Source organism: Herpailurus yagouaroundi, unplaced genomic scaffold, assembly GCF_014898765.1.
Source record: "Herpailurus yagouaroundi ecotype Mexico unplaced genomic scaffold, PumYag 29, whole genome shotgun sequence".
Lineage (NCBI taxonomy): Eukaryota > Metazoa > Chordata > Mammalia > Carnivora > Felidae > Herpailurus > Herpailurus yagouaroundi.
Genome location: NW_024412377.1, coordinates 12,971,556 through 12,983,105, shown reverse-complemented (window position 1 = coordinate 12,983,105; position 11,550 = coordinate 12,971,556). Strand labels below are relative to the sequence as shown.

General features: G+C 48.3%; 1 protein-coding gene and 1 long non-coding RNA gene across 6 annotated transcripts in view; one reads left to right on the top strand and one right to left on the bottom strand.

Moving 5' to 3' along the window:
- Positions 1-11,550, top strand: part of MYO10 (myosin X) — a 232,429-nt gene that overhangs the window by 192,379 nt on the left and 28,500 nt on the right. For 4 of the 5 annotated variants that reach the window (XM_040494312.1, XM_040494321.1, XM_040494298.1 and 1 more), the window contains 6 exons: positions 599-705; positions 1,553-1,786; positions 2,151-2,196; positions 3,107-3,973; positions 4,827-4,950; positions 10,549-10,792. In XM_040494312.1, the coding sequence (XP_040350246.1) occupies positions 599-705; positions 1,553-1,786; positions 2,151-2,196; positions 3,107-3,973; positions 4,827-4,950; positions 10,549-10,792 (1,622 nt within the window). Of the gene's footprint in view, positions 1-598; positions 706-1,552; positions 1,787-2,147; positions 2,197-3,106; positions 3,974-4,826; positions 4,951-10,548; positions 10,793-11,550 lie in introns of all 5 variants that reach the window. The other variant, XM_040494301.1, reaches the window with a different exon arrangement.
- Positions 8,492-11,550, bottom strand: part of LOC121042921 (uncharacterized) — a 58,148-nt gene continuing 55,089 nt past the window's right edge. The window contains exon 5 of the long non-coding RNA XR_005796536.1: positions 8,492-8,645. This is a non-coding gene — a long non-coding RNA (uncharacterized LOC121042921). The remainder of the gene's footprint in view (positions 8,646-11,550) is intronic.

Sequence of the window (11,550 nt, the reverse complement as noted above, 5' to 3'; positions counted from 1 at the left end):
GATGGGGAGAGAAAATCCCAAGCAGGCTCCGTGCTGCCAGCATAGAGCCCAATGCAGGGCTCGAGTCCACGAACCATGAGATCAGGACCTGAGCCAAAGTTGGATGCTTAGCCAACTGAACCACCCAGGCGCCCCTCTTTCCTTTTTTTAACACAGGGTGTCTCTCTAGATTTCTTGTGACTTACACTTCGTGTAGGACTGGTGCTGGTTCATGAACTCTTTGTCCCATGGTGAGATAAGTGATTATAAACTTTAATGGCAACTTCATAGTCCATTATGACTATTGAATCTAATAATAACCCCCCAAAATGGGACTTTTCCATATTTTTGCTTTTTCTTTCTAATAACATATTTTTACTATATTTTACAAATGTCTTAGTACATGACAGAGAGAAAGTTGACAAAACAAAGCAGCTCTTCCCCAAGGGGAGTTTGAGAAGCACTGGAGTTTGAGTTCTAGAATGCACGGCTGTGTGTTTGGAGCAAACTTATGGAGAGAGAAGAAAGCCTTACCTCCCCTAGAGATCTCTGACCCAGAAAGAATCTCCTTTTACCAGCCATGTTCTTTGCTTCTGATGTGTCACCTTCCCTCGGGCAGGTCTTCCTCCGAGAATCCCTGGAGCAGAAACTGGAGAAGCGGCGGGAGGAGGAAGTTACGAGGGCAGCCATGGTGATCCGGGCCCACATCTTGGGCTACTTAGCACGGTAAGGGGAGGGGAGAGGCCATCAAGCGCCAAGAGGAGGGCTTCCATACTGTGTGTCCCTGGGCGGGGCAGCCCCTGTCATTTGCTTTCATTTACAGTAGACCTGGATGGAGGTTAGGAGCAGGCTACGGAGAGTCTCGGGTCAGTGCTCGTAACTAGCGATGCCAGATGCCCAGTTGGCTTGACCTGGACAGAAAGTAGGAAAGGGGCCTTCTGGTATCTCCATTAGAGCCACGGCAGGAGAGGACAGTGCTGAGATATTTAAATCGTTTACCCAGTTCCTCTGTATGGTGTATGGAAGCTGCGGGCAGCCTGGTTGTTTGGACTTTGCTATTATCTCATCGCGTCCACAGAGGCCCGCTCTCCAGTGTTTGCCCAGTGAGGCAGCTTCTGGTCTGGTGCACTTGGGTTCTGTCCATCTCTGCGGACCTGAGCGCCACATGAAACCCCGTGCCGTGACATTTTCTGAAGGACAAAACCATCCTGCTGTGGCATTTCACCACCCACTCCCCCTGCCCCCATCATGGGAACAGGAGACCATATCAAATCTCTTTTGGTCCTGTTTACAACCCAACTTCTGCCAAGACCATTCAGAGTCAGCATTAGGGGTTATGGGTTTATTTAGCCAAGACAATGATAGGGTTCTTACTTTAGCTTTGTTTGTTATTATTCTTTTGTTTTTCGTCTGTTTTGTCCAAAGGGGCCTCCTGTTCACTCCCGTCTCTATAATGAGACTTTCCAAATAGGCCCTGTTCTTTTGTCTTGTAGCATTAACGTAAACTCCTCTGGAGAGCTCGGAGCCTCGTTACCTCAACAATTCTGTTGTGCTGCTCTGTGTTCATTTTCAGGAAGCAATACAGAAAGGTCCTTTATTGCGTGGTGACCATACAGAAGAATTACAGAGCGTTCCTTCTGAGGAAAAGATTTTTGCACCTGAAAAAAGCAGCCATAGTTTTGCAGAAGCAACTCCGAGGTCAGATCGCTCGGAGAGTTTACAGACAGCTGCTGGCGGAAAAACGGGAGGAAGAAGAAAAGAGGAAACGGGAGGAAGAGGAACAGAGGAAACGGGAGGAAGAGGAGAGGTATGGTGGCTTTCTTGCTCGGATGAGGAGAGCGCCTTTTGAGTTTTAAAGTCAGTATCTATTCTTGCACCAAGAATTCCCAATGGATGCTGCAGAACCATCTATTTGAAACATTACCTCTTGGCAGCTTGGGGATAAAATTCCTTGGTAGCATTGACAGCTGACTTCTGTGCGTTCTTACTTGTGCACAGAGTGATTAATTTACCAAAGGATAAGGGTCCCATCCTTCATTCTTTTTAAGTTGTCTTGAGCAAAGCATTTTTTTTTAAAAAGTTGGCTCTCTCTGAAAAGTGCTTCTAGGATGTTTTCTCTGCTTTGGTTTATTTTCACATTTTTTTTTTTTTTTTTTTTTTACTGTTTTTAGAGAAAGAGAGAGGGCTCGAAGAGAAGCTGAGCTCCGCGCCCAACAGGTAAAGAGTGCCACGACCACGCGGCCTCTCGTCTACCCGTTTCCTTCCCACGTCAAACACGCTGAATCAAGGGTTTGAAGCTAAAATGAAGTATAAAGCTACAAGAAGAATTTTAAAGGAGATCTTTATGATGCAACCCATTACAACCGAGTATAAAGACTGTATTAGTTTGCTAGTCCTGCCATAACAAAATACCACAGCCTACGTGGATTCGACAACAGAAATGGTTATCTCACGATCGTGAAGGCTAGACACCCAAGAGGAAGTTATCAGCAGATTGGGTTTCTTCTGAGGCCTCTCTCCTTGGCTTGCACACGGCCACCTTCTCCCTGTGTCCTCCTGAGGTCTTAAACGTTCGTGTGCGCGCATCCCTGGTGTCTCGGTGTGTCCCAGTCTCCTCTTCCTATAAGGACACCAGTCGTTGGGTGACAGTCACCACCTCATGGCCTTGTTCTAACTCCGTCACTTGTCTAAAAGCCCTTTCTCGGGGGGCGGCCCGGGGCCTCAGTGAGTTAAGCGACGGACTCTTGATTTCTGCTCAGGTCATGATCTTGCTGTTGGTGAGATCGAGTCCTGCGTGGGGCTCCGGGCCGAGAGCACGGAGCCTGCCTGGGATTCCGTCTCCCTCTCTCTTTGTCCCTCCCCTGTGCGTGCCCTCGCGCGCTCTCTCGCTCTCTCTCTCTCTCTCTCTCTCTCTCAAAATAAACTTTAGAAATAAAAGCCCTGTCTCCAAATACACATTCTGAGGTACTGAAGATGAGGTTTCAGGGCTTCAGCTTGGAGGGGAGGGCACACACACAGTCTTCCCCTAACACCCACCTCTCCTCACGCTTCTTGACTGCAAAGGAGGAACGATGCTTGCCCTCCTCGCAGTGACGCTGGCTGACCTCTTCCCTCTTCTTCGGCCCAGGAGGAAGCCGCGAGGAAGCAGCAAGAACTGGAAGCCTTGCAGAAGAGTCAGAGGGAGGCCGAGCTGCGCCGTGACCTGGAGAAGCAGAAGGAAAACAAGCAGGTGGAGGAGATCCTCCGGCTGGAGAAGGAGATCGAGGACCTGCAGCGCATGAAGGAGCGGCAGGAGCTATCCTTGACCGAGGCCTCCCTGCAGAAGCTGCAGCAGCTGCGGGACCAGGAGCTCAAGAGGCTGGAGGACGAGGCGTGCCGGGCGGCGCAGGAGTTCCTGGAGTCGCTCAACTTCGACGAGATCGACGAGTGCGTCCGCAACATCGAGCGCTCCCTGTCGGTGGGCAGCGAGTTCTCGGGCGAGCCGGCGGCGCCCGCGGAGAGCGCGTGCGCAGAGAAGCCCAGCTTCAACTTCAGCCAGCCCTACCCGGAGGAGGAGGTGGACGAGGGCTTCGAGGCGGACGACGACGCCTTCAAGGATTCGCCCAACCCCAGCGAGCGCGGCCACTCGGACCAGCGGACCAGCGGCATCCGCACCAGCGACGAGTCCTCGGAGGAGGACCCCTACATGAACGACACGGTGGTGCCCACGAGCCCCAGCGCGGACAGCACGGTGCTCCTCGCCCCGTCGGAGCGCGGCTCGTCCGGAGGGGAGCCCACCTACTGCTTGCCCCAGAACGGCGGGGGCCTCCCCTCCCCGGACGGCGACTACGACTACGATCAGGACGACTACGAGGACGGCGCCATCACCTCGGGCAGCAGCGTGACCTTCTCCAACTCGTACGGCAGCCAGTGGTCCCCGGACTACCGGTGCTCCGTGGGCACCTACAACAGCTCCGGGGCCTACCGCTTTAGCTCGGAAGGGGCGCAGTCCTCGGTGAGTGCGGACCACGGTTGGGGGGGAAGGGGGGGGGGCGTCTGCAGTCCACACCCTGGGTGCCCCCTCTCCTGGAAGGACGAGCCAAGATTTCCAAGGCAGGCTCTTGAAGATGCTCCCCAAACCCCCTTCTCTTGCCGAAAGCAGTGGCATCAGCAAATGGAACTTTGAGGTAGGTGCCTGTTGTAGGTTGAACAGAGCCCGGAATTGCAATTTTGCGTTTTGCCCCGAGCCTAAGGAAACTGGCATTGTCTGTGGAAACTTGAGCCGGGTCTGTCCTAGCTTCCCAGCAGGTTGGGAAATACGACCGCTCGGAATTAGAGCTAGAACTGCCAAGGGCATCCTGGAGAAGCGGCCCTTACGGTAGCTTCACGGTCCACCCCACGGGATGTTCTACCCTATGCGGGTTGTAAGGGAGGACCGTTTAGTGCTTATATGTGCTCTTTCCAACTTGTGGGTTTATTTATAGTTTACTCTAATTTTCCCCCATTGACTGCGCATTAAATACCCCCTTGATTTTCTAAGACTTGAAGATATTTTTATCATAGTAATTTAAAGGGAATTAACTCTTGGATGGTTTGATTAAAATTATACCCTTGAACAGCAGTGTTTTTAGAATAGCCTTTGGATTCAAGTCTGTCTCGCATTTTATGTATCCATTGGGTGAGCCATTCGACCTTAAAAGTCAGTATTTGGAGATTCTTTTGATGACCACCGGTGTTGTAATGGCATGAATCCACGTGTTGCCTCTTTGTCAGTTTCTGTTTTGTTCAATGTCAATCGATGGCTGGGCATTTTTGTTGCTTTTTCTGTTTTGCTCACCACTGGCTCTCTCTCTCTTCTCCTTGTCCAGTTTGAAGATAGCGAAGAGGACTTTGATTCTCGGTTTGATACAGACGATGAACTTTCTTACCGGCGGGACTCCGTGTATAGCTGTGTCACCCTGCCTTACTTCCACAGCTTTCTGTACATGAAAGGTATGACCTGTGTCACCAGGGTGTCAGGGTTGGGGGTGGAGCCTTATCGCTTGGGCTGATCGAGGGGCACCAGGAACGTCAGTCTCCGTTCCCCCTACCCCTTACATGATGTTAGGTCCTCTTAGGTGAGTGAAGGGTGCCCTGGTGCCATGACATGGGTGACGTGATCACGCCATGGAGAGCTGCTTTGACGCTCCACAGTTGGTGCACCGTGTTAGGACAGAGGGTGCAGCCCCTGCCACCATATTCCATCCCTCGCTCCTCTCTCTTGCCTCCCCATCTCATTTCTGTCCCCTTTTCCTTTCTTCCTACATCTCCCCTCCCCTGCCCCCAATTTTTCTCTCTTACACACGCGTGTCCACACACACACACACGTGCTTCTGCAGGAGTTGGTATAGCCCATTGTAATGATACACTACACTTTTCCCTCCCACACCAGTGTCCAAGAACCCAGAAGGGTTTCCTGCATATCCATGGGGGAACAGTAAAGATTTGAGAGAATGGTGCACCTTGCCTTGACCGCTTATGACACCTGCTGTCTGCCCCATCCTTCATGATGAGGATTTTGGTTGTATGTGTTGAGTATTAAATTTTGAACGTGCTGGGGCGCCTGGGTGGCGCAGTCGGTTAAGCGTCCGACTTCAGCCAGGTCACGATCTCGCGGCCCGTGAGTTCGAGCCCCGCGTCGGGCTCTGGGCTGATGGCTCAGAGCCTGGAGCCTGTTTCCAATTCTGTGTCTCCCTCTCTCTCTGCCCCTCCCCCGTTCATGCTCTGTCTCTCTCTGTCCCAAAAATAAATAAAACGTTGAAAAAAAATTTTTTTTTTAATTAAAAAAAAAAAAAAATTTTGAACGTGCTGAGCTGACCCTTCATACTTAAGGACTTCAGGGGCGCCTGGGTGGTACAGTGGGTTAAGTGTGGGACTCTTGATTTAGGCTCAGGTCACGATCTCTTGGTCCTAGAGTTCAAGCCCCGCGTCAGGCTGTGTGCTGACAGAGCAGAGCCTGCGTGGAATCCCCTCTCTCTCTCTCTCTCTCTCTCTCTCTCTCTCTCTCTCTCCCTGAAAATTAATACAGAAAGTTAAAAAAATAAAATACTTAAGGACTTGGAAGCATTCTGCTTTTGGAAAAGAACTTAATTAGAACCTTCTAGTCCTACCTTATTCCTGTTGTCAACTCTGACTTCTGAATCGGTGACAGGGAGTGTGAGAAGTCACCGTCATCACCATGTTTTGGTAGGAGTTTCACTTGGATCGCTGAAGGAAGGGACTGCCGGGTTTCCCACATGCCCCTCGACTGGACGCGGGAAGGGGTCTGGATCTTGGGGAGGAGGCAGGGAGGGATAAGAACCACTGTCTGCCTGATGGCACCCTTCACTCCGCCCTGCCTTTTCTTTCCCTTCCCCGTTTCGTGGTCAGCGAGTGCGTCTTCTCTGACTCTTCGCTTTCTTTCTGCAGCTGTCTTTCTTCATTTGCTTTGCCTTTCCTTCTTTTCTCCTCCATGCAAAAGTTTTTTCTTCTGTTTTCCCTTTCCCTGTCCCTTCTGTTCTTTGCTTCTCTCCTCTTCAACTGACATCTTTCTTTTTTCATATCATTTGTCCTCCTCTGTATTTTTTCTTTTCTTCACTTACGTTTTTCTTTTAATTTGATTTCTCTCTTTTTTTTTTTTTTTTTTTTTTTGCTACTTCCATCCCCGTCTTCAACATCAGTCTAGTTACTAACATCAGTCATTCGCTTTTCAAATTTCTGCTGTGCTCAGCCCCAGATCCCCAAGGCGCTCATGGAAACCCCATCAGGTTTAGTTTAGGGACCATCTTCCTATTGCCTGGAGTCACTGGTTAGTGGAAATTTTTATGGTTGTGCTGAATGAAAAAGATTGAAAAATCCTAACCAAGCGATCAAGTGTTCATTGGAATAATTGATGAAAGAAAAAAATTAATCGCAAATCAGAACCTAATCTAATAAGTATCGAATCAGCATTCTGAGATTTTCTCGTATAAGGAAAAAAAAAAAGATTTCGTCATGCATTTCTCAGAATAAATATAAGCTTTTTATTATTAATATATTTCCCCTGCCCCTAATTAACCTAGTTCCCTAAATGAGCTTTAAAAATTCCCTATAAGTCACTCTTACTTAGAATATATGACATTGGCTTATTGCATGATTGTCTGATTAAAGCAAATGAGATTAGGGAAAAGTAAAGCTATATTCAAAACATCAAAATTGTAAGATTAAACAATGAGGGGTGCCTGGGTGGCTCAGTCGGTTGAGCATCCAACTTCAGCTCAGGTCATGATCTCAACGGTTCATGGGTTTGAGCCCCACATCAGGCTCTGTGCTGACGGCTCAGGGCCTAGGACTTGCTTCAGATTCTGTTGTCTCTCTCTCTCTCTCTGCCCTTCACTTGTGTTCATTTTCTCTCTCTCTCTATTTCTCGAAAATAAACATTTTTTAAAAAAGATTAAAGCATTAAAAGCTCAAGAAGGTAAGCAAGTAAATTTTTGGCAAACTCCTCTTAATAAAACAAATTCTATAAATGAATCACCTTTAAAAAAATTTTTTTTAATGTTTTTATTTATTTTTGAGAGAGAGAGAGAGAGACAGAGACAGAAAACTAGTAAGGGAGGGGCAGAGAGAGAGGGAGACACAGAATCTGAAGCAGGCTCCAGGCTCTGAGCTGTCAGCACAGAGCCCAATGCGAGGCTCGAACTCAAGAACTCTGAGACCATGACCTGAGCCGAAGTCGGGCACTCAACTGACTGAGCCACCCAGGCGCCCCTAAATGCATCACCTTTTAATCTTTGATACATCATCATTTAATCTTTAATAAGGCGCTTACAAATTTGCGACCAAAAGTTTCAGAGAAGCCAATTATGAAGAAAATCTGACCGTCAGGTTATATTTCATGAGCATCAGTGAGTTTTCACCAGCCCGATAGTCTGCTAAAGGCGTTTGCAGTTAGGAGATGAATAGCATTGATCATATTCTCTCCATGATGAAGTATGGAGAGAGCACCCAGAGTTGGAGTGGGGCCCGTTCAGAACATAGGAGCAGCAGAGGAAATAATAATGACTGAACCAGCTTTATCATTTAAGAACATTTTTTTAACTTTAGTGTGATTAACATACAATGTAATCTTGGTTTCTGGCCTGCGACAAAATGATTCACCAGCAGTTCTGTACGTTACTCCACGCTTATCACAGTAAGTCATAGCCCTGTCTGTCATCATATAGTGTTATTCGCCTTTATGGCTCACAGACAATAAGATAATAGAAGAACTTTGTCCTGCAGTTTCCTCCGGGCTTGTTTTGAGAAACCCAGATCAAAGCCACAAATCAGAAAGCAAAAGTCTAAGTCCGGTAGCCCTTTGCGAGTTCGTAGTTTGTGAAGGAAACCGCTCTGGAGCAGGGTGTGGTCACAGACTTCACAGCTAGGTGAGCACGAAATGCTTTAGGTTTAAGAAGTCATCGGTGTGTGCGACAAAAACAGGTCCCTTTGCACACCAAACGCGGACCAGTGTCGTCCTGGCTTCATTTGTTCCAGGGTGAGGTTTAGGTCTGTAGTCATTGAAGCAAATCGTTGAAGAAATTAATCTGAGAAGGTCTGTTTTCAAGTTATATGCGATTTGTAAAAGAAAGCATTTTCTTTATTTATTCTTTCAGTATCCATGTTCAGGGGTGCCTTATTTTTATTACTGGCTGGTCAAAAAAATAAAAATAAAAAACCTGTCGCTTTATAATACATTAAATGAAGCAGATTAGTTGGTGGATTTGTTAAGAGATTTTTGATTAATGGTGGTTAAGATGTCATCTTTGAGTGTCCTTGGGAAATCTAGAATACTGAGGTCTATTTTGATAGCATGAGAAGGGAGGGGCGGAGAGAGGGAATCCCAAGCAGGCTCCACACAAAGCCTGACTCCAACCCACAAACCAGAAGATCGTGACCTGAGCCTAAACCAAGAGTCAGCCGCCCCACCGACTGAGCTGCTCAGGCAACCCGGGAAATCTGGAATACTAAGATAAAATTATTCTGCTAGAAAAAAGATTCGAACTTTTTTTTAAGATTTTACTTTTAAGTGATCGCTACAGCCAGTGTGGGGGCTCGAACTCAGGTCAGGAGTCGCATGCCTCACCGACTGAGCCAGCCCAGACGCCCTTTAGAAATACTTTTTATCTTGTGAAAGATAAATTTATTCTGTCTGCCTTCTCTTAACCAAAAATATTTCTAGTAAATAAGTTACAGCAAAGTTCTCATGTTTTTGCTTTTTTCCTTTTAAAAAAATTTTTTTAAGGTTTATTTTTCAGTAAGTGAGAGAGATGGAGTGTGAGTGGGGGAGGGGCAAAGAGAGACAGAGACACAGAATCCAAAGCAGGCTTCAGGCTCCGAGCTGTCAGTACAGGGCCTGACACAGGGCTGATCTCATGAACCGTGAGATCATGACCTGAGCCAAAGTCAGCTTCGCCTGACTCTTAACCGACTGAGCCACCCAGGCGCCCCTGAATTCTCATTATTAAGGCCTAGTCACAACTGTTTCATGTTCTAAATCTTCTACGTTTTACAAAAAAACTGTTTTCAGATGATGCTTTTCTTTGAAAAGAATATGTTTACCCGAAAAAGTCCTATTTTATTTTCCTGTGTAAGTTTTCAGTCTTGATCCCCACATTGACCAAATAAGGAATGTGTAAACTTTTGACACCATTTAAAAATGACACCATTGGGGCGCCTGGGTGGCGCAGTCGGTTAAGCGTCCGACTTCAGCCAGGTCACGATCTCGCGGTCCGTGAGTTCGAGCCCCGCGTCGGGCTCTGGGCTGATGGCTCAGAGCCTGGAGCCTGCTTCCGATTCTGTGTCTCCCTCTCTCTCTGCCCCTCCCCCGTTCATGCTCTGTCTCTCTCTGTCCCAAAAATAAATAAACGTTGAAAAAAAAAATTTAAAAAAAGAAAAAAAAATGACACCACTTTAAAAATTAAAGATTTTTTTAAGGTTTATTTATTTTGAGAGAGAGACAGAGCACGAGTCGGGGGAAGGGCAGAGAGGGCAACAGAATTTGAAGCAGGCTGAGCAATCTGGGCAATTGAATTTGAGCAATCTGAGCCGTCGGCACAGAGCCCGACGTGGGGCTCCAGCTCCTGACGGCGAGATCATGACCTGAGCCGAAGTGGGACGCTCAACCGACTGAGCCACCCAGGCACCCCTCTTTGACATCATTTTAAATTAATTTCTCCTTTCTGGGGCATTTGAGATCCGCATGATCCATACATACAGAAATGCTTCTCGCACCATGGCCCTTGACTCGTGCTGGGGGTTAGAGTGTCATTTGCGTTTCTGATAGCCCCTCACCAGGATTTCCCAGCTGAGTAGGAAGTGCTCCGGTCATAAGGAAGGGACAGCGCTCCCGTGTGGTCCAACCAAGCTAGTGTAACATCTCCCCCTCTGCCTCCTGAACACAAGCCAGCGGCACCGAGGCTTCGTTGAGGGGCGTCCGGGGGTGGGTCGGTTGGGTGAGGTGAAGGGGAGGCAGAACCTCGAAACCTGCTGAACCTGTCATCCAATGTGATTGACTTTTCTTGCACCCCTCCCCACCCAATCTGGGGGCCACAGGTGGCTTAATGAACTCCTGGAAACGTCGCTGGTGCGTGCTCAAGGACGAAACCTTCCTGTGGTTCCGCTCTAAGCAGGAGGCCCTCAAGCAAGGCTGGCTCCACAAAAAAGGCGGCGGCTCCTCGACACTGTCCAGGAGAAATTGGAAGAAGCGCTGGTTTGTCCTCCGCCAGTCCAAGCTGATGTACTTTGAAAACGACAGTGAGGAGAAGCTCAAGGGCACCTTGGAAGTCCGCACGGCAAAGTATGTCGATGGACTGTGCAGGTGGCCCCGGTGGGTGGCGCTCTGGGGCTGCTGGACCGTGGGTGTCGCTTCCTCCAAAGCCACCGGTCTGTGGGCTGGAGTAGGGTTTGAGTGCCCCCCAGTCATTCACTTCAGTGGACTGGATTGTTAGGAAACCGGGGAAGTGACTTCGTGAACAGTTCGCTTTCTGTGGGCACGTTCAGACATCTGGCTGTCGTTGATGAGATGCCAGCCGGGCCTGCAACTGGCCGTCGGAAATGTGATTGGTTGTATGCAGGAAGCCTGGGAATCTTGAACAACTGGTTAAGAATCTTTTTATTGGTCCACAGACCACTTCTAGTCCTTTTATATAAGCAGATTGCTAAATTGGAGACAGACTGCCAATCTGGAGTGTTTGGGTTTTGTGCTTAGTTTTTAGAGGTATCACTGACCTATGTTAGTTTCAGACGAACACCATAGCGACTCCACGTTTGTGTCTATTGCAAAACAATTACCACGGTGAGGCTAAACCATCCATCACCATCACCGTCACCGTCCATAGTTATAAATTTTGTTTTCTGCTGTTGGGTACTTTTAAGATCTACTCAACAACTTTCATATATGCGACACAGTATTACCAACTAGTCACCAAGCCGTATGTGACATCCCCAGGACTTATTTTATACCCGGGAGATTGTACCTTTCCCCTCCCTCCTCCCTCCCTCCCTCCCTCCCTCCCTCCCTCCCTCCCTCCCTTCCTTCCTTCCTCCCTCCCTCCC